The 23,391-nt window shown below is 35.3% G+C and overlaps 1 protein-coding gene across 7 annotated transcripts in view; it reads left to right on the plus strand.

Annotated features, from left to right (window-relative positions):
* Positions 1-23,391, plus strand: part of EIPR1 (EARP complex and GARP complex interacting protein 1) — a 230,276-nt gene that overhangs the window by 135,885 nt on the left and 71,000 nt on the right. For all 7 annotated transcript variants that reach the window (XM_069108677.1, XM_069108678.1, XM_069108676.1 and 4 more), the window contains one exon: positions 4,202-4,358. In XM_069108677.1, coding sequence (XP_068964778.1) covers positions 4,219-4,358 — 140 coding nt within the window. In that variant the 5' untranslated portion in view covers positions 4,202-4,218. The remainder of the gene's footprint in view (positions 1-4,201; positions 4,359-23,391) is intronic.

The raw sequence follows: 23,391 nt of genomic DNA on the forward strand, positions 1-23,391 counted from the left end.
TTGAGTTTCAGAGAAATAAAAATAATGTGCCCAGATCATATATTCAGTAAATATTAGAGCAGGAACTTGAGTTTAGGTCTTTTAACTTAACTGCTTCTGGTATGGTTGGGAGGAAGGGTGTCCTAAGATTTCAAGGACTTTATACCAAAATTATTAAGAAAATTCAAAGATTAGATATAGTTATGGGTGCTGTAGAAGACCAAAACCATCATAAGACATTTTCATTCTACTTTTTATAACTTACTCTTAAGTTATAGGAGCTCTGGCCACAACTTCCAAAAATGTGGGGACTGTGGGTTGTTATTGAGATTATTTGAACAATCACTCAGCGAGGTTGGAGTTGGAAAAACAGGGGAGGTTCCTACTCAGGCCACCACCATTCCTATTCCACTTTCTACTCTGCAAGAAAAGCCTTTTTCTAAGGTTAATCATATTGACAGCCTGTGTCCCTTGGCCCTTCAGAACAGTGGGTTAAAATAGTCATGTTCAGGGGCGGCCAGGTAGCACAGCGAGTAAGAGCACCGGCCCCAGTGTCGGGATGACCTGGGGGGTTCGAATCTGGCTCAGACACTTAACATCCACCCAGAAACACCTGGCCGTGTAACCTTGAGCAAGTTACTTAACCCCAATTGCTTAGGGATGGCCAGGTTGCTCAGTGAGTAAGAGCACTGGCCCCAGTGTCAGGATGACCTGGGGATCAAATCTGGGCTCAGATACTTAGCACCACACCCAGAAATAACTGGCCGTGTAACCTTGAGCAAGTTACTTAACCCCAGTTGCTTTAAAAAAAAAAATAGTCATGTTCATTTTATATATCCAGATGGACAAATAGAAATATATAATGAGTAGGTATGTACTTATGTATGTATATGCATAGATATAGTAGAATAGACCTCTTAACTTGAGGTCCATGAACTTGTTTTTAAATTTTTTTTGACATATATTTACTGTATTTCAGGATAAATGGTTTCCTTTGTATTTGTACTTGATGCATTTAAAAACTTTATTCTGAAAAGGAGTCTGTAGGTTTTACCAGCTTGCCAAATAGTCCAAGATTCAGAAAAGGTTAAGAACTCCTACTCTAAAGGTGTTTGATCAGAATGTTAGTGATTCCTGTGATTCGTCTAATTTCAGGAAATTATTGATAATTTGAAGTGTGGTCTTTATTTTTTAATTATATAACATAACACTTTAGTTTGGTGCTTTACAGTTTTTCTGTTAAGTGCACCACCATCCTTATAGTTACTTGGGTTCAAAACCTCAGAGTCATTATTGCCTAAGTGTCAAGCAGAACAGCCTGTTTCCCACTACCACAGCCCCATACCCAGAGCATACTGGGATTTCCCCTTACCCCCAGCCTTCTTGCCAAAGTCTGTTTCCCACTTTTGCTCCTGGCTGTGGGATAGATATGCCACACATAACTCAATGAACAGGGAGTCATCAACTACCATCCTCCTAGTAAGCTGGAGGAATACCAGACCTTAGTATCTGCCCTGCCATTAATCCATTCATACCTGTACACAGTACCATCTACCCTATTACTATATCCTAAGGACCCCCTGCCTTCCACCCCCTACCTGGATCTGTTGTCTCCCCCAGTTAGAGTGCAATCTTCATAATAGCAGGAAGTTTCTAATTTTTATATTAGTACTCCTGCCACTTAACATAATGCTTGACACATAGTAAGTGCTTATTAAAAAAATTTATTTTTTGGTTTACTTATTCATAGAAAGCATAGTCACTGGTTTCAAGTTATTTACAATCCAATGAAGACAAGGTAGCTGCATGTTGATTATTTTCTGTAATGTACTTACTTTCTTCTTTGCATTTTTAGTTTGGGGGGGGGGTTGAGGTTATTTGATTATTTCAAGGCAACCTCCATTTCTCTCTTTCAATTTGTGAAGAAGTAGAATTGACAGTAATCCTCAAAGGGGATGGAGGGAATTAGATTGATTGCTCTGAAGTGGAATGTAATTGTCAACATAGGGACATGTTGGATGGCTTTTAGTTGGGAATGGGAAAAGCAAATGAAAAGAATTGTTTGGAATTACCTGATGAGATTGGGAGTAGGAGTATTGGGAGTAGCATCAGGCGAGAAATGTCACATGGCCAGGATACACAGAGAGGTGGACTTGGAATCCAAAGGAGGTCATTTAGGTTGGATATGAGGATGACATCTTTGAAGAAATGACAGTAATTAGTGGGTTAAAAAGGTAACTTAGCATTTTGACCTGATTGAAAAGCAAAGAAACATAGTTGGTGAAGATACGGATATATCTGCATATATATGTGTCTATATGTGTGTGTACAAATGATATATATGAATACCTGAGTACTGAGCCAAATTCTTCTAGGTTATAATGGGTACAGTGTAAGAATTTGGTTCAATATTTATCTCAACAGATAGAGTGTAGTCTTTAGTCATAGACAATAGAGTCTGTGCACTCAGACCTGGTACATAGAGTACTGAATGTAGAATCAGGAAGAGCTGGGTTAAATCCTGCCTTGAATAACCCACTAATTGTATGACCCTGGGCAAGTCTCTGTCAACCTGTTTCCTCATATTTAAAATTAAGATAATATCACCTACCAAACAAGGGATTAAACATAATAATCTATGCCAAACACTTTACAAACCTTAAAGCAATATATAAATGTTAGCTACCAAGTATTAGTATAAACTTTATTTGCACTTGGGAACAGTGCCTGGCCACCTGTGATTTCTCTCGTATGAAAGCTATTTTTTTTTCTAAAATAGTTTTTACCCTATGCTTTCTGCTGTTTTGCATTCTGGTGTGAGTTCCTATTCATTTGGGGTGACAACCACAGTTCAGTTCTCGCAGTCTTCTATTACTTTTCAGATTGGAAGTTTATAACCTGACCTTTAATTAAGATAGAGTGTAAGCTTTGTCTTTTTGGGGGAATAATATTTTATGTATTTGCTTTGTTTTTTGGCATTGTATAATAAGCCAGTCTCTTAGTTACTGTGACACTTTCTTTCTGCCTTAGTCAAATCTCTTTGAGTTAGCAGATACACCTGCAATCAAAGGTGTCTAATTGAAATTCACAAATGACCAAACTATTTCTGAAATGGATAGAAGTCATTGTAACCTGTTTTCTGAGTTAAAATGGGAACAACATGAGCATCAGAAAGTCACATGTTGCTGTTGCTGTTCCTAAGCATCTCTTCCTTCATCACTGCAATGTAGGATTTAGTTGTTAGGTGTGTTCTTACCAAATAGCTTTAGAATCTAGTACTACTGTGCTGTTAAATGGGTGGGTATGGTTTCTTGAAGTCAAGAAATGTGTTATAAGTCTTTCTATGGTTGATTATTCATGGCACAGTGCTTTTCAAACAGTTAAACATCACTTGATTGGTTGGTTTCTTAGTTGAAATTAGATAATTACATTTCAAAAGTGAAAAGTAACTTTTCAAAATTAGAAAATGAATACTTATCCTTTTAAAATGTCCTTCTTGTGAGATTTTAATGAATTCTTTGTCCAAAATTTTCATAGTTTTGTTATGAAGTTATTTAATCTTCTAGTGACATAAAACTTGTATTTTCTGCTAACAGTACTGGTGGATGGTAATTCTTTTCATTCATACGTTATTGTTTTCTGATGAAATTCTGATGAATGTAAATACTTTTCTAGAACTTTGCTTTCAGAATTAAAACCAGAATTTTATAAAAACAAGATCATGTGGATTTTTTAAAATGGCGAATTATAGTGGCAGTTATTTCACATATGCTACTAGTTTCCATTTTGGATGACCCAATAAAACTATTGGAAAAAACAAATATTTTTAAAAATTGGGCTTAACCTTAATGTTACTACCTAAATACTTTATGTCAGTGTTTTTAGAATTTTCTTTTCCTGTGTATTTGAAGAATTGCCTAGGAAGAGGGAAAAAAATCGATTTTGAAGAAATTAAATTTTCATCTGTAATAAAATGCTGGTTTTTAAAACAAGGAAAGTGACTTAAATGCATGCTGATCGTGAGTTGTGCCTTGAACTGATTTCTGAATTAAGGTGTGGGTCTGTCTCTGTTCTCTGTTTGCTGCATGCCACTTATTATGAAATTTTAAATATTTTAAAGTGCAGATGTGAGCTGCTTTTGGATTTGTGTAAATGTTGATGCATTGTATACTGAATGTGTGCCACGTACCATGCTCTGTTGACATTATCCTCTATTGCTTAGCTTCAGACAGTAAAGTCATGACATGTGCGGCTGTGTGGAGGATGCCGAAGGAATTGGAATCAGGCAGTCATGAATCCCCTGATGATTCATCAAGCACCACTCAGACCCTGGAGCTACTCTGTCACCTTGACAACACAGCCCATGGCAACATGGCCTGGTAGGATTCTGCATATTTTATATACTCAGAACAAGCTTGAAGGATAGACCAGAGCTCTTAGTTTGTACAGATTTATATCGCAGAAGCTATATTACACACTTAAAAACTATTCCTTTTTTCAAAAAATGCTACAAATTGATTTTTTTGGTCCCAGATGTTTTGTCTATTAGAAACATTTATGTGTAGCCCTGCCACATGCACGACTGAACAGCCTGTCTCCTGTCCTTCTGTGCTTTTTTACTTTCATATAAAAATCAGTGTTGCACATGGCTACTTGACTTAATAAAAAAAAGTCAGTTATTGAATAGTACATCATTTTTATATTTCTCTTTAGCTTCGTAAATGTCTTTTATTCCAGATATTTTAGGCATAAGATTTTAATTTATTGTTTCAAGTTAGAATTCATAATTTTTTATCTAACATGGAATTATATGTATATATGTGTACACACATTTATATACAGATATATGTGTATTTACATGCCATGTCTCACAAATACTTCACTCCTTTGTAGTCACATTTATCTGTCTCATCTGAAGTGGAAGTAATTCTTTGTACATTCACTAGCCAGCTGCTTTATAGATATCTACAGCATAGGATTTTACCATAGTTACCACACCTAATCCACCACCTTAGAGCAAATATTATCTAATATCTGGTAAGTACCAGCAACGAAAATATATGGGAATAGGGGAAGAGCTGGAAATCCTTTTTAGAGTATAGAATTATACATGATCTCAAAATCAGATAGGTATATCCTAAGTAATTAATGGGCCTCATGTTGGGGCAAGGTAGGAGTGGGGAGGCAGAGAGACTATGGTATGGATTTGTATTAAAAAACATAAAAACAATGGTCCTTTTTGTATATAGAATCTTTAAAAATTATCATATTCTCTCCTGTGTACAATCATGTTTTGGTAATAAAATTTCAAATAGCAACATGGTGAAGAGGACTTTTTGCTAGGGATTACTCAAAGAAATGACTAAATCCAAAAGTAATTTACATGTGGCTTTGAAATGCATTTTTTATTTATTTTGTAATAGATTTACTTTTTAATTGTTTTGCTGCTGTTGGGTCATTTACTTATATTTGCTTAGGAAGTTCAGTATACATGGAATATTAAAATTAGTTTGTAATTCCTGAGGTGTTCATTGACCAATGTTTGGGGAGACATATCAGAAACCTGATAGTTAACAAATGGAAATTAACATGGGATTACAAATTTTTTATGACTAATCTGCCAATGGAAAGTTACTATACTTTGAGTGACTTCATTTTAGAGAAAATTAAAAATAATAATCAGTATCCTTGGACATAAAAATAATAACAACCCCTTCCCTTGGGGATTTTGTGCCTTCGATTAACATCCCTCTCAAAAGCCACTACTGCATCAAAGACTCACTGCAGTTAAAGATGTAACATTTTGGTACCATCCTCAGATGGAATTAGACAAATTCAAACTGGGAAGGTTTGGGACTTTACCTTTAAAAAGCTGTCTATCTGTCTGTCTCTCTGTCTCTGTCTCTGTCTCTCTATCTCTATCTTGTTACAATGTTGTATAATAGATAGACCATAAACATTGGAATCAAGAGACCTCAGCTGTACCCTTCACTCTTGCATTCCACTAACTGTCTGATCTCAATCAAATTACTTTATTGAACTCATTGTAGAATCAGGGTAACATTTCAAATATTGCCTCTATCCCCAGTAATGTTTAACATTGGTTGGTATCTTCTTTGGTTTATTTTTCTTTCTAGCTTTAGTTTCTGAATCGAGGTTTTGTTCTTTCCCTGCTACACTTTTGGGTCAGTGGTGAACCCTGCTTGGTCTCCCTTGGGTTATGTGGTTTCCTGTAGTAACCTGCTTTGCACAATGTTACATCCCAATGGATTTTTGAGGTTCAGAATATTAGATCTTCAGGGTTCTTTTATAGCATCTCAGGACAGTATGAAATGAACCTTGGAGCCCTGGGGTGTTGTGGTCAAGCTGTATTCACAATAATGACTTGTGTTTCTTGAAGCTTTTTCAGGGGACCCTTTAACTCTTAATGATTTTGGACAGAGAAGCCTATAGACCCTTTTCTGGTTATACTGGGAAGTTCTGGTTTTGTTTTGTTTGTGCTGGTGCTTGTTTTGCTGGTAGCCTTCTTTCTTGTTGCCCATTAGCTGCTAGATGACCTTTTTGTGCAATGCTTGAATAGAAGAAGTAATTTATTGTAGTTTCTTATTTGATTTTAAAAATCATTTGGTTTTAGGTTTTTGCAAGAGTGTAGTAGGTATGGGGGGAACTGGTCAATCAAACCCTGTTTAGGAAGCCAGATGGCCAGAAGCCCTATACATCTCTGATCATATTTGTTAAAAGTCTTTAAATGACATTGTCCACATAATAAAGTAGAAATTGGAACATGGCATTTAAGGTATCCTACACAATTTGGAACTAGCTTAACCTTTCTAACCTTATTATACAATATCCTCTTTCATGAATACTACTTAGTTCACCATTTCCCAAACATGAATTTTCTTGTCTCATGCCTTTTCTTACATTGTAACAGTTTGAAAAATCTTTGAGCAAGGTGTATTCCTTCCATTAATACAGTCTGTGCATTTCTGATTAAATGATTTTCATGAGTTGTTGGACCAAAAATTCATAACTTCTTGGGTTACCATCTGGTGGTGATGAACCTCTATGTATTTAGCTAAGCTATTTTGATACTCTATTGTTGCTGCTGTATGGCAGCTTGATGTGGTATTCTACAGTTTCCGACCTATTGAAAAGGAATATCAGAGGACAGTGGAGAAGTTCTTTATGGATGTGAGCAGATGGCAACATATAACTAGTGAAGAATTTCAAAAAAGAAAGCAGTAAAAGATATCATTAAGGAAAATGATAGGAGAAAAAGATGAGATAGTAATGTGGTAAGGGTGAAAGACTACAGATGGACCCAACCAGAGTGCTCCAATTGTATCCTTACAATAGCAAGAGAAAACAAATGGTGGATCTCCAGCACATGGGGTAGGTCTCCTGTGGCAAATTTATGAGAGTACATATATGAGAGAAACAAAGGATGGGCAGTCCTGTTGTAGAACTTTCAGAACCCAGAGTCAACTTGTTCCCCATAATGAGGTATAAGAGTAAAATAATGGAGGCTCATTCACTTACGCTTATCCTTATACCTAGAATACCCTTGCCTTTCCCTCTCAATCTCAGCTTCCAAGACCTACCTCAAATACTTCCGCTTCCACATGCTCCCTGCTGCTCCTTTAGCTGGAAACGAGATTCTTTCATCTGAACTCCCCCTAGCAGTTTGTATCTCTCTATCACATTATATTATATTCATTGTAGTCATACTAAGTATTATATTTGGGGCCAACAACTATATCTTATTTATCTTTGTATCCCTATTAGTACATAGCAATAGTGAGTTGTATACTTAAATCTTTATTGAATGAGTGAATCTGTGGAGGGAACATCTTCCCTGCCCCTCTTCTTTCTTGTGAATTTAATGTCTCTCTTGATTTTGAATCTATGATTTTTACTGGAAAGAACAAAACAAAAATGGTTAATAGGAAGTTAAAACCCAAGATAAATGATATACTAGTTAAGAGCACTTAGCTACCCTCTGTATTCAAGTCTCATCAGGCTTGAAAAAATTGTATTCTGATCAGTCAATAAAGGCTTTCCTGTATTGCAGGCACTGTGCTTAAGTCCTGAGAATATAAAGACAGGCTATAGGAATCTCTGCCCTAAAAAATAATTAACATTCTGGTGGAGGAGACAACATATAAATAATTATGTACCTATAAGATCATGCAGAGAAGATGAAAGGTTACCTTAGAGGGGAAGCCTCTAGTAGCCGTAGGTGCAATGGGGGCTAGGCAGGTTGAGAAAGGCTTTCCTCAGAAGGTATTAGAACTGAGTCTTGAAGGAAGAAAGGGATTTTAAGAGTGATATTGAAGAGCTAGAACAGGCTTGGAAGACATTGAATGCAAGCCACAGAGCTGGGAGAGTTAATTTTGTGTATAAGGAATAACGAGTAAGCCAATATGACTGGACAGTAGAGTACATAAAGAGGAGTAATGTTTAAGACTAGAAAGGTGGGGTGTGTCTAGGTATGAAGAATTTTAAATGTCTAGAAAAGGACTTTATGTTTGATCCTGAAGATAAAAGGGAGCCACTACTGTTTACAGGGAGAAGGGACAACTTGATCAGACCTGAACTTTAGGAAAATCACTTTGAAAGGTGAGAGACTTGAGGCAGAAAGAAATTAGAAAGCTATTATAAGGGGAAGGGAGAAGGAAGAAACAAAACCATAAACAGGGGAGGGAATAGGATGGAGGGGAAGGGACAGATAGTCATCATTACTGTGAATGTGAATGGGATGAACTCTCCCATAAAACAGAGGCGGATAGCAGAATGGATTGAAAACCATAATCCTACAATATGCTGTCTACAAGAAACACATTTGAAACAAAGGGATACCCACAGGGTGAATGTAAAAGGCAGGAGTAGAATATATTATGCCTCAGCTAAAGTAAAAAAAAAGCAGGGGTAGCTATCCTTATTTCAGATGAATCAAAAGCAAAAATAGATCTAATTAAAAGAGATAAGGAAGGAAACTATATCATGCCAAAAGGCACCACTGAGAATGAAGCAATATCATTACTTAACATATATGCACCAAGTGGTATAGCGTCCAGATTCTTAGAGGAAAAGTTAAGGGAATTAGAAGAAGAATTAGATAGCAAAACTATACTAGTGGGGGACCTTAATCTTCTCCTCTCTGAACTTGATAAATCTAACCTCAAAATAAACAAGAAAGAAGTTAAGGAGGTAAATAGAATTATAGAGAGGCTAGATATGATACATCTCTGGAGAAAACTGAATGGGGATAAAAAAGGATATACTTTCTTCTCAGCAGTTCATGGCACATACTCAAAAATTGACCATGTTCTAGGGCATAAAAACCTCACAATTCTGTGCAGTAAGGCAGAAATATTAAATGCATCCTTCTCAGATCATGATGCAATAAAAATTATATGCAATAAAGGTCCATGGAAAGACAGACTAAAAACTAATTGGAAATTAAACAATTTAATCCTAAAGAATGAGTGGGTCAAACAAGAAATTATAGAAACAATAAATAATTTCATTCAAGAGAATGATACTAATGAGACAACATACCAAAATTTGTGGGATGCATTAAAGGCAGTTCTTAGGGGAAGTTTTATATCCCTGAGTGAATACATGATTAAATTAGAGAAAAGGGAGATCAATGAATCAGGCATGCAATTGAAAAACCTAGAAAAAGAACAAATACAAAATCCCCAATTAAATAGCAAATTAGAAATATTGAAAACCAAAGGAGAGATTAATATAATTGAAATTAAGAAAATTATTGAATTAATAAATAAAACTAATAGCTGGTTTTATGAAAAAAAAACAATAAAATTGATAGACCCTTAGTCAATATGACAAAAAAAAAGAAAGAAGAAAACCAAATGATGAGTATCAAAAATGAAAAGAGTGAATCTACCTCCAATGAAGAGGAAATCAAAACAATAATTAGGATTATTTTTCCCAATTGTATGCACATAAATTTGACAATCTTAGGGAAATGGATGAATATTTACAAAAATACAAGTTGCCCAGATTAACTGAAGGGGAAGTAAATTACTTAAATAACCCCATCTCAGAAAAAGAAATTGAACAAGCCATCAGTCAACTGCCTAGGAAAAAATCTCCAGGGCCAGATGGATTTATTAGTGAATTCTATCAAACATTTAAAGAACAATTGATTCCAATACTCTACAAACTATTTGGGAAAATTAGTGAAGAAGGAGTCCTACTAAATTCTTCTTATAACACAAATATGGTACTGATGCCTAAATCAGGAAGAAATTAAGCAGAGAAAGAAAATAATAGACCAACCTCCCTCATGAATATAGATGCAAAAATTTTAAATAAAATATTAGCAAAAAGACGACAGCAACTTATCTCAAGAATAATACACTTTGATCAGGTAGGATTTATTCCAGGAATGCAAGAATGATTTAATATTAGGAAAACCATCAGTATAATTGATCATATCAACAATAAAACTAGCAGAAATCACATGAATATCTCAATAGATGCAGAAAAGTCTTTTGACAAAATAAAACATCCATTCCTATTAAAAACACTAGAAAGTATAGGAATAAATGGAACCTTCCTTAAAATAATAGGTAGCATCTATTTAAAACCATCAGCAAATATTATATGTAATGGGGATAAGCTAGAAGCATTTCCAATAAGATCAGGGGTGAAACAGTGGTGTCCACTATCACCCCTCTTATTCAATCTGGTGCTAGAAATGTTAGCAGTAGCAATTAGAGAAGAAAAAGGAATCAAATTAGGCAAAGAAGAGACCAAGCTATCACTCTTTATAGATGATATGATGATATACTTAGAGAATCCTAGAGAATCAAGTAAAAAACTACTTGAGACAATAAATAAATTTGGCAAAGTTGCAGGATATAAAATAAACCCACATAAATCCTCAGCATTCCTATATATTTCCAATGAAATTCAACAGCAAGAGATAGAAAGATAAATCCCATTTAAAGTTACTGTAGACATTATAAAATATTTGTGAATCTACCTGCCAAAACAAACCCAGGACCTATAGGATCACAACTGCAAAGCACTTTTCACACAAATAAAGTCAGATCTAACTAATTGGAAAAATATCAATTGCTTGTGGCTGGGTTGAGCTAATATAATAAAAATGTCAATTTTACCTAAATTAAATTATATATTTAGTGCCTTACCAATCAATTTACCAAAAAACTAGTTTATAGAGCTAGAAAAATTAGTAACAAAATTCATTTGGAAGAATAAACGGCCCATAATATTAAGGGAATTAATGAAAAGAAATGCTAGGCAAGGTGGACTAGCTATACCAGATTTCAATCTGTATTATAAAGCAGCAGTCATTAAAACTACTTGGTACTGGCTGAGGAATAGAGTAGTGGATCAATGGAATAGATTAGGCACAGGAGATTTAGCAGCCAATGACTATAGTAATCTTTTGTTTGATTAACCCAAAGACCCCAGTTTGGGGGATAAGAACTCACTATTTGACAAAAACTGTTGGGAAAACTGGAATATAGTATGGCAGAAACTGGGCATAGACCATTATCTAACACCATATACCAAAATCAAGTCTAAATGGGTGCATAATGTAAGCAATCTCAGAAAACAAGGAATAGTTTACCTGTCAGATTTATGGAGAGGGAAAGACTTTATCATTAAACAAGAATTAGAGAACATTATAAAATGAAAAATGGATAATTTTGATTAAATTAAATTGAAAAGCTTCTGTACAAACAAAGCCAATGTAACCAAGATTAAGAGGGAGGTGGGAAATTGGGAAAGAATTTTTACAACCTATGTCTCTGATAAAGGACTCATTTCTAAAATATACAGAGAAATGAGTCAAACCTATAAGAATACAAGTCATTCCCCAATTGATAAATGGTCAAAGGATATGAACAAGCAATTTTCAGAGAAAGAAATTAAAGATACCTATAAGCACATGAAGAAATACTCTAAATCACTATTGATTAGAGAAATGCAAATCAAAACAACTCTGAGGTACCCCATCTCACCAGTCAGATTCACTAAGATGGCAAAACAGGAAAATGACAAATGCTGGAGAGGATGTGGGCAAATTGGAACACTAATACATTATTGGTGGAGTTGTGAACTGATCCATCCTTTCTGGAGAGCAATCTGGAATTATGCCTAAAGGGCTTTAAATAATTTCATACCCTTTGACCCAGCAATACCACTCCTAGGGTTATATCCCAAAGAGATCATAGAAGTGGGAGATAGACCCATATGTACAAAAATATTTATAGCAGCTCTTTTTGTGGTAGCAAAGAATTGAAAATTAAGGGAGTGCCCATCAATTGGGGAATGGCTGAACAAGTTGTGGTATATGCATGTTATGGAATACTATTGTGATATAAGAAACGAGGAGCAGATGGACTTCATATTTACCTGGAGAGGATTATACGAACTGATGCTGAGTGAGAAGAGTAGAACCAGGAGAAATTTGTACACAATTACAGACACAACGTATGTGTGATGACCAACTTTGATAGACTGGACTCTTCTCAGCAATGCAGTGATATGAGTCATTCCCAAAAGACTCATAATGGAGAAAGATGTCTACATCTAGAGAAAGAACTAGAAAGAACTGAGTTTGTATCCAGATTGAAGCAAACTACCTTATCTTTTTCCTTTTCTTGTTTAGTTTTATTTCCTCTTTACCATTTTTCATTCCATCTGATACAGTCTGTCTTTATAACCTGACTAATGTCTAATGTGAAAGTATTTACAGATCCTATACTTGACTGTATGCCGCCATGGGGTGGGGCAGGGGGGTACAGAATGTGAAACTCAAGGAATTGTGGAATTGAATCTTGTAAACTAAAAGTAAACAAACAAATTAATAAAAAAAGAAAGCTATTATAATACAATGATGAGGGTCTGCACTAGGGTACTGGCTACTTGAAAAGAGAAAAGGGAACATATGTGAGATGTTATTAATTAAATTAGAAACAAGGATTTGACAGCTGTTTGGATATGTAGAATAAGTGAGGGTGAAAATGCTGCATTACAAACTTGAGTGCCTGGAAATATAGTGGTGTCTTCAACAATAATAAGCAAGCTCAGGAGAGGAGATGGTTTTGTGGGGAAGATAATGAATTTTGTTTGAGAAATGTTAAGTTTGAAATGACTATAATAATAATAACAACAATAACTACTGCTAGCATTTATGTACCACTTTAACAATTGTAGTGTGTTTACAATCCTTTCATTTTATCTTCACAGCAACTCTGGGAGGTAGGTGCTATTATTATTCCTATTTTACAAATGAGGAAAGTGAAATTAAGTGTTTGCCCAGGCTATGTGTCTAAGTCTGGATTTGAATTCAAGTATTCTTGACTTCAAGTTTTGTGCTTTCTCTACTATAGCACCGAGCTAGCTATTAGGAACATCTAGTTCAAAATGTCTAATGCAGTTGGTGATATACAGTTGTAGTGTAAGATAGATCAGGGCTGCTTATGCTCTAGAAATGATCAGCATGGAGAAGGTAGTTAAACCCATAGGAACTGTTATCAAGGGAGAGTAGAGAGAAAAAGGAGCTTATGACAGAACCACATTTATTTTCCAATAGCTGACAATACTACTTAAATAAATTTGCTAATTCAGTGTCCTACCGGTCAAATTCTGAAAGGTATACTTTATAGAACTAGAAAATAACAATAATAAACCTTTTCAGGAGAAACAAAAAAATAAAAATGTCAAGGGAATTAATGGGGAAAAAAGTAAAAGAGAGTGGGGCCTGGCAGTATCAGATCTCAAACTATACAACAAAGCTGTAATGATCAAAATAGCTTGGTCTTGGGTAAGAAATTGAGGGGCAGCTTGGTGGTGCAATAGATAAGTGTGCCCAGCCTGGAGTCTGTAAGACTCATCTTCCTGAGTTCAAATCTGGTCTCAGACACTTACTAGTTAGGTAACCTTGGCCAAGCTACTTAACCCTATTTGCCTCATTTTCCTTCTCTGTCAAATGAACGGGAGAAGGGAAGTGACAGACCTCTAGCATCTCTGCTAAGAAAACCCCAAATGGAGCCTTGAAGAGTCAAAGGTGACTGAAAAATAACAGAACAAGAAATAGAGAGATTGATCAATGGAACACAATCTGTAGACGAAAATGAGCACAGTAGCCTAGTGTTTAATAAACCCAAAAATCTCAGCTATTGGGTCAAGAAACTACTATTTGAAAAAACTGTTGTGTAAGGTGGGAATTAATCTTGCAGAAACTAGGTTTAGACCAACATTTCACACAGTGTAACAAAATAAACTCCAAATGGTTATATGACTTAGATATAAAGGGTGACATCATAAACAAATGAGAGGAGCAAAAAAGAAATTACTTACCAGTTTTATATTAGGTGAAGAATTTGTGACCAAACCAGAGAGAAAGAAAATCACAGAAAGTAAAATGGATAGTTTTGATTAGATAAAATTAAACAGTTTTTACATGAACAAAATCAGCACATCTAAAAGTAGAAAACAAGCGAGTAAATTGGAAACAAAATCTTTGCAGTAAATTTTTTTGATAAAGGTCTCATTTCTAAGATATATAGGAAAGTGATTCAAATTTACAGGAATAAGAACCATTCTCCAATTGAAAAATGGTCGAAGGATACGAACAGGCAGTCTTCAGAGGACTAACTCCAAGCTATCAGTAGTCTTTATGAAAAAAAAAATGCTCTTGATCCCTAATAGAGAATTCCAAGTTAAAACACCTCTGAGATTCCTCTTCACCCATCTGATTAGCAAAGTTGGCAAAAAAACAAAAGAGAAAAGCAAATGACAAATACTAAAGGGGCTGTGGGAAAAGGTACATTAAGTCACCATCGGTGAGGTTGTCAACTGGTCCATCTGTTCAGGAAAATAGTTTTGATGTATGCCTGAAAAGCTGTTCAACTGTACATACCCTTTGACCTAGTGATTTAACTACTATGTCTATATACCAAAGAGAGATAAAAGAAAGAGGGAAAGGTTCCATATGTACAAAAATATTTATAGTTGCTCTTTTTATATGTGGCAAAGAATTGGAAACTGAGAGGGTAGCCATCAGTGGGGAAATGGCTGAACAAGTTGGGGGGATACAATTGGAATACTATTAGGCTATAAGAAATGATGAAGGGAGTGGTTTCAGAGAAATGTGGAAACATTTGCATGAACTGATGCAGAGTGAAGTTAGCAGAACCAGGAGAACAACTTATACAGTAACAAAACTTTGAAAGACTTAGGAACTCTCATCAACACAATAATTCCAAAGGAATTATGATAAAATATGCTAGAGAAGATAGAGTCACAGTGGAGATATGTACACGGTATATTATTATTATTTTATTATTATTGACATTGCCGTGAGAGAATTTGTTTATATGTTTGGATTAGGGGTTTGAGATTTTTTGCTTTCTCAGTGGATGTGGTTTTGAGGTGGAGAGAGGGTTAGGGAGTTAGGAAGGAGAGAAGAATCTGAAAATAAAATTTATTTTTTAAAAAATCCATGATATGGGGGGGTGGAGTCAAAATGGCGGTGTAGAAACAGGATTTCCGCAAGGCTCCTGCTTCCACCTCCTTCAATTCATGTGAAAGGTGATTGTGAACAAACTTTGGAGCTACAGAACCCACAAAATGACACAGAGAAGCTAACCTCCTGCTGAAGACAGCCCAGCAGGCCGGCAGGAAGGGGCCAGTGCAGAACTCTGGGATCCGAGCCCAGTCCCCACGGGAGCCCAAGGTTTCAGCCTCAGCCTACAAACACCAGCTGGAGGGACTTCAAATAACCAGCAGCTGTGGCGGTTTCCAGGATTATCAACTCATAGATGCTAAGGACAAAATGAGAGGTCAGTGCAGTGTGGACTTTGTGTACTGGGAGTTCAGGAATGCAGTCAGGCCTTTACCCCCTGGAGGGAGAAGCAGCTGAGATTGCTGCAGTTGTGCAGCTGCCGCCATGTGGCTACTTCAGAGCTACTGGTTTGCAGATTGTAGGGGGACCAAGCAACTAGTCTGAGGGGTAATCTCTCTAGCTTTAACCTGCTTGGATCTGGATCGTGGTCTAGGAAGGAGGTACTGGGGTGTGTGACCAGTTTGCCAGAGCGTGTGGAGGCTTCAGAGAGGGCACCCAACTAATAGCTCCAGCAGCTGAGAAAACCCCAGTGATTGTAACAAAGCTCGCCCCTCTGGTAGCAGAGTTCTACTGTGGCTAAAAGCTCAAAAGTCAAGTAATTGAGTGTCAACATGAGCAAACAAGGGAAGCAAGGTAAGCACAGTTGTCCGAATTTGGATTCCTTTTTTGGGGAGGGGACAAAAAGGATCAGGGAATGGAACAGGAAGAAGACAACAAAGTCAGAACTCCTGCATCAGAAGCTTCCAAGAAAAGAATAAGCTGCTTACAGGCCATAGGGGAGCTTAAGAAGGATTTTGAAAACCAAATAAGAGAAGTGGAGGAAAAATTGGGAAGAGAAATGAGAATGATGCAAGAAAATTATGAAATGAGAGTCAACAACCTGACTGAAGAAAATAACACCTTAAAAAATAGATTAACTGAATTGGCAAAAGATACTCAAAAAGGCAATGAGGAGAAGAATGCCTTAAAAAGCCAAATTGCCCAGATAGAAAAAGAATCTCAAAAGCTCACTGAAGAGAATCATTCCTTCAGAATTAGATCAGAGCAAATGGAAACTAGTGACTTGATGAGAAATCAAGATACTATTAGAAAAAACTACTGACCTGGAAAATAGATCCAGGAGAGATCATTTTAAAATTATTGGACTACCTGAAAGCCATGATCAAAAAAAGAACCTAGAAATCATCCTTCAAGAAATTCTTAAGGAAAATTGCCCTGATGTTTTAGAACCAGAGGACAAAATAGAGGTTGAAAGAATCCACCGATCACCTCCTGAAAAAGATTCCCAAAAGAAAACTCCTAGGAATATTATATCCAGGTTCCAGAGTTCCCAGATCAAAGAGAATATATTACAAGCAGTTAGGAAGAAACAATTTGAATATTGTAGAAACACAACCAGGATAACACAGGATCTGGCAGCTTCTACACTGAGGGACTGAAGGGCTTGGAATATGATATTCCGGAGATCAAAGGAGCTGGGATTAAAACCAAGAATCACCTACCCAGCAAAACTGAGTATAATGTTTCGGGGAAAACATGGTCATTAAATGAAAAAGAGGGCTTTCAAGCATTCTTGATGAAAAAACCATAGTTTAATAGAAAATTTGACATTCAGATACAAGAAGCAAGAGAAGCATGATCAGGTAAACAGGGAAAAGAAACCATAAGGAACTTATTAAAGTTGAACTACTTACATTCCTACATGGAAAAACGATAATTGTAACTTATGAAACTTTTCTCAGTATGAGAATAGTTGAAGGGAATATAAATGTTTATTTATATATACATATATACGTCTAAAAGGAGGGTATATGGGTGTATCAATATATATGTGAGTGTGTGTATATATGTGAACAGGAATACATAGACAGAGGGTACAGGACCAGTTGAATAGGAAGGGATGATACTTAAAAGGTGAAATTAAGAGGTGAGAGAGGAATATAATGAGAAGAGATGAGGAGAGATAGAATGGGGTAAATTATCTCATATAGAAGAGGCAAGGGAAAACTGTTACAGTGGAGGGGAAGAACAGGAAGGCAAAAGGGAATGAGTCAAACTTACTCTCATTGAATTTGACTTAGGGAGGGAATGACATACACACTAAACAGGGTATCTCACCCTACAGGATAGTAGGGGGGAAGGGGATGAGAGGGGGGATAATGGAAGGGAGGGCAGGCTGGAGGGAGGTATGTTGGTGGCACCCACTTTTGAAAAGGGACAGAATCAAAGTAGAGAATAGAACAAGTGGGGGTGGGATGGCATGTAGGGAAATATAGTCAGTCTTTTACAATATATCTACTATGGAAATGTTTTGCATAGCTACACATGTACAACCTATATTGAATTGTTTATCTTCCCAGTAAGGATGGGTGATGAGGGAGGTAGGGAAAGAATCTGGAATTCAAAGCTTTAAAATTAAATGTTTAAAATATACATTATTATTATTATTTTACATGTAACTGGGAAATAAGATATATAGGCACTGGGGTATAGAGATCCACTGTGCCCTACTGGAAAGTTGGATGGGGAATGGGGGAGGATATACGAGACAGCAGATTGGGGGAAGGGATATTCGTTGGGATCACTGTTTTGGCGTAAGGGAAAAATGGGGAGAAATTTTGTAACTCAAAATCCTGTGGAAATAAATGATGTAAACTAAAAAATAAGTAAATAAACTACAAAAAAAAAATCCACAATGGCTCCAGCTTACCTTTGTAAGGTTATTAAACATTACTCACTTTCATATTCTCTACATTTCAACCAAGATGCCCAGTTTGCTTTTTTTACCTATACTCTCTATGTCCTATGTATCTGCCTCTGAACTGGATGTTTCTCTTATATGGAAAGCTCTTCCTCCCCACCTCTACTTCTTGGAACCCCCATTTCTCTTCCTAGCTCAGCTCCAGAGCCATCTTATATAATAGATCTTTCCTTAGTCCCTTAATTTGCTTTCTGTTTATATTTGTATATCTTAATTTATTTATATGTGTATATCTTCTATACCCCCTATTTTTAGAGTAAAGTTTCCTTCAGGATAGGAACTATCTCATTTTTATTTTGTATCCCCAGCACCTAGCATAGTGTCTGATACATAGAATATACTTAATAAAGTTTTTTTTGGACGACTGAGCATTTCTGCCAGAAGTGTTTTTTTTTTTAATGGCACATGATTCAAAATTTAATTTAGAATTTCCAATATCTCACAGTAGAATTGATTTTTTTAGTATTTACAGATTTGATGACAGTGTACTTTATGTTTTAACCATATGATTCTGCATCAAAAAAAAATTATAGCCCTTGATGAAAAGGTATAGAATATTCTGTTGTACCTTTCTTAGCACTTAGAAATTAACCTGTATTTTTAAAAGGAATATTTATAAGCTGTATAAATAATTTATTACTTTTCCCTCATAATCTATAATAAAAAAGGAATAGTAACCAGCGACTTAATTACCATAACTTTATGTATACATATTGTATATTCATATATTTAAGGGTTTTTTCTTTTTGTTATAAACTTTATGAGCTTTAAAAAAGATACTCTAGTAAATAATCAACATAGGCAGTTCCTTTTTAATCTAAAAACTATTATCTTTTAGAATTTAAACATTTAGTGACTGGCATCTCATAATAAAATGATGACATGGCTTAGAGCAGTCGTTCCCAGTGTTTTAGGAACTTCCATTGTCTGTCTGATTGTACACCATTCCTGAGTTCTGTCCTAAAAATGTTTTACAAAAAAAATATTAATATATAAAGGAATACTTTAATATTTCAGTGATTCTTGGTTTCCTTGAGGTAGGTCTTCTCTCTACCAACAGAGAATATACCTAAATCCATGATTTAGTAAATGTCATTCAGATATTGCTAAGACTGAAAATTTCATTACATCATACTAGTTTATTAGCCCAACCTAGTAATCATTTTCTCTAAACTTGTCCTTAGATTACAAGCATACTGTCCATTGCTAGCCATACATGTAAAAACTTTTTAACATGGTAGACTGCTTGAATTTTCTCTTCACTGACATAGCCTTTGAGAAATCAAGGTTACCTCCTAGCCATGATGATTCACCAGAATAGGAGTTTAACGACAGATACAAATGAAAATAAATTTAATTTTATATTCAACTTATTTTAGAATTTTACAGCAATTTTTTTAGGTATGACCCCCAGCTCAGGTGTTTGTAAAACCAGAAATGTAAATTTCTCCACTAACGTGACTACCCAAAGAAAAGATGTAGATTTTTTTGGCCAGTATGAAAAAGACTTAAACCTACCAATATGCATTATATGTAATAGATACCCAATAAATACTCAGTTAATGAATGAATAAGCAAATGATTTAGTTGTTTTAAGATTCAAAAACATTTTATGCATTTTCACTTGATTTTCACAGCCATACTATGAAGTCTTTCATTTTACTCCAATTATCACTCCAATTTTACAAATGAGGCCCAGGGAAGTGAAATGTCCCAAGATTATATATCTACTAAGTGAAAGAGCCAGGATTCCAAATCAGAGCTTCTAATTTCAAGCTTAATGTTCTTTCCCTATTAAAAAAATTGAACTATTTTTTTCCCTTTTTGCTATTGTCCCTTATTAACTCCCTCAAAGGGGTTTTTTTATTCTGATTTTTTGGGGGGGATCTTTGCCTACAGAATTAAAAAGAAATCTTTGTCTTTATGACTTTAAGGGTTTTGAGAATTTTTATGTTAAGTATGTTGCTACTGTGTTCTTTACTTGTTCATTCCATTTTATGTCACTTCTAATTCACTGTTAGAGTGTGATAAAGCAAAAAAGTAGATGATTTTTATGAACAAAGAAATAAGCTCCTTAGTTTGAAGTAACAAGTACTGAAGAAATTCTAGCTTATTTTCTTATGTTTATAGCACTAGTTTCATGGTGATGATCCATGGTAAAATAGAATTTCTCTTTTTATTGCATATTGCATACACCAGTTATTTCAAGGTATTTTTACAAGCACTAATGATTATAGGGGTTGCTGCCTATAAAATAACAAAAGTGTTAATCTTTTCAGATGTATTCCATCACCTGGGGATAAATGATGAAATTTTTGGTAAAGGAGCAGTTCTGTCTACAGTGATTTGGTTTCTTCAATATTTAAGTCCACATAGAAGACGTAATACCTCACTAATGTCTCACTGCAATGCCTTATTATGGTATGGAGCTGACTGTTTTCAAAGGCTATGCAAATAGAGACAGACTAGCTGTTAACTGAGGAACAGGCTAGTTGTTTAGAGATAATCATCAACAGATAGGCTTTGGGGTAGTGTATTTTTTTCAAGTGGCAGTTCTTGAGGATTATCTGTTGAATTGTGGAGGGATTGTTATCTTTCTAAGGAAGTCATGGCATGAATGGAGGGGCAGCAAAAAGACATGGCACCATGAGGGTTGCCATTTTCCTCCACCTTGAATTCTTTTTAAAAAATAATATTTATTGTTTTTCTAGTTACGCGTAGAAGCAACTTTTGAACATTTAAAAAAAATTTTGAGTTCCACATTCTTCCCTCCCTGAGACAGCAAGCAATTTGATAGAGGTTATACTATACAGTCATGCAAAACACATTTCCATATCAGTCCTGTTATTAAAGAAAACATAGACAAAAAGAAACCACACACACAAAATAAAGAACATGAAAAATAGTATGCTTCAATATACATTCAGACTCCATCAGTTCTTTCTTTGGAGGTGGATAGCATTTTTCTTCATGAGTCCTTTGGAATTGTCTTGGATCACTGTATTGCTAGAATAGATAAGTCTGTAATGGGAATGTAAATTTTAAAGATCTTCCCTGCCCCTAGGCTAAAGTGCACCTGGAGCCTGGGGTGGGAGGCTTGTTTTTCAGTAGATACTTATTGATTGGCCAGTGAGTCAATAAGGTTGTTACATTCTCTGAGCCAGGAGAAGGCTATATAAGCCCTGATGTGTAGCTTTGTTTTGGGGGCTCACTTTGAGAAGTGTTCTGTGATTTGATCAGATGAAACTCTGGGAAGCCGTTGTCCAGAGCCCCCCAGCTTTGAAAAACCCAGATGTTGATTTGGTATGGATATAATGGTTGGACAGTTTGGAAAGCTGTCTACTTGATCTGTTTCTCTGTCTTGATAATTCTGTCTGTATATTCTGAAGTTCGGGGTGCTGACCTTTTCCCCCTGAACTAGGTAAATGATACATATTTGACTGATTAAAGTAAGCTTGTTAACCCCTTTTGAGTTGCTTTTCTTTATCAAAGCAGATCCAAGAACCTGTGTTGGCAAACACCCTGGGGCGCTAGGGTGCTTGCTGCTACAAAGTCATTCACAGTTTATCATCATACAATATTGCTCTTAGTATATGCAGTGTTTTTCTGGTTCTACTTACTTCACTCTGCATCAGTTCGTGTAAGTCTTTCTAGATTTTTCTGAAAGCATCCTGCTCATCATTTCTTATAGCACAATAATATTCCATCACAATCATATATCACAGTTTGTTCAACCAGTTCCCCAACTGATGAGCATCTTCTCAATTTCCAGTTCTTTGCCACTGCAAAAAGAACTACTATAAATATTTTTTGTAGAAAAAGATCCTTTTAAAAGAAAGCTCTTTGGGATACAGACCTAGTTGTGCTATTACTGGGCTAAAGGGTATGCGCAGATTTATAGCTCTTTGGGCATAGTTCCAAATTGCCCTCCAGAATGGTTGAATTCAGAATTCCACCAACAGTACAGTAGTGTCCCAAGTTTCCCACATCCCCTCCAACATTTATCATTTTTCTTTTCTGTTGTATTAGCCAATCTGATAGGTATGAGGTAGTACCTGAGAATTATTTTAATTTGCATTTCTCTAATCACTGTGATTTAGAGCCTTTTTTTTTTGGTATGTCTTTTGATAGCTTTGATTTCTTCATCTGAAAATTGCCTGTCCATATCCTTTGACCATTTACCAATTGGTGCATGACTTGTATTCTTATAAATTTGACTCAGTTCTCTATATATTTAAGAAATGAGGCCCTTATGAGAGACACTTGCTATAAAGATTGTTTCCCAGCTTTCTGCTTTCCTTCTAATCTTCTCTGCTTTGGTATGGTTTATGCAAAATTTAAAATTTTTAAAATTTTAGTGTAATCAAAATTATCCATTTTATATTTTATGATGCTTTCTATCTCTTGTTTGTTCATTTCACTTGGATTGTTAGATATATTTGTATATAGTTGAACAAAATACCTCCTAATAATTGCTTTAATATCATCTTCATTCATGGTGAATTCACCCTTTTCATTTTTGTCACTGGTTTTTGGTTTTCTTCTTTTTAAATTAAATTAACCAATGGTTCATCTATTTTTTTTTTCATAAACCAGTTCTTAGTTTTATTTATTAGTTTAATGGTTTTCTTTAAATTTCATTAATCTTGTCTTTGATTTTCAGGATTTCCTATTTGATGTTTAATTGGAGATTTTTAATTTGTTCTTTTTTCTAGTTTTTTTTTTTTTGTTGTTGTATGCCCAATTCATTGATCTGTTCTTTCTCTCTTTTATTGATACAAGTGTTTAGAGATACAAAATTTCACCTAAGTACTACTTTGGCTGCATCCCATAAAATTTGGTATGTTTTCTTGTTGTCATTCTCTTTAATGAAATTATTGATTGTTTCTATGATTTGTTCTTCTGTACATTCATTCTTTTGGACCAGATTATTTAGTTTCTTATTAATTTTTAATCTATCTTTTCTAATTAATTTTTAATCTATCTTTTCACAACCCTTTATTGAATGTAATTT

Source organism: Petaurus breviceps, unplaced genomic scaffold, assembly GCF_028583685.1.
Source record: "Petaurus breviceps papuanus isolate PSGF00001 unplaced genomic scaffold, PetGlider_PUasm1.0 90418, whole genome shotgun sequence".
Classification (NCBI taxonomy): domain Eukaryota; kingdom Metazoa; phylum Chordata; class Mammalia; order Diprotodontia; family Petauridae; genus Petaurus; species Petaurus breviceps.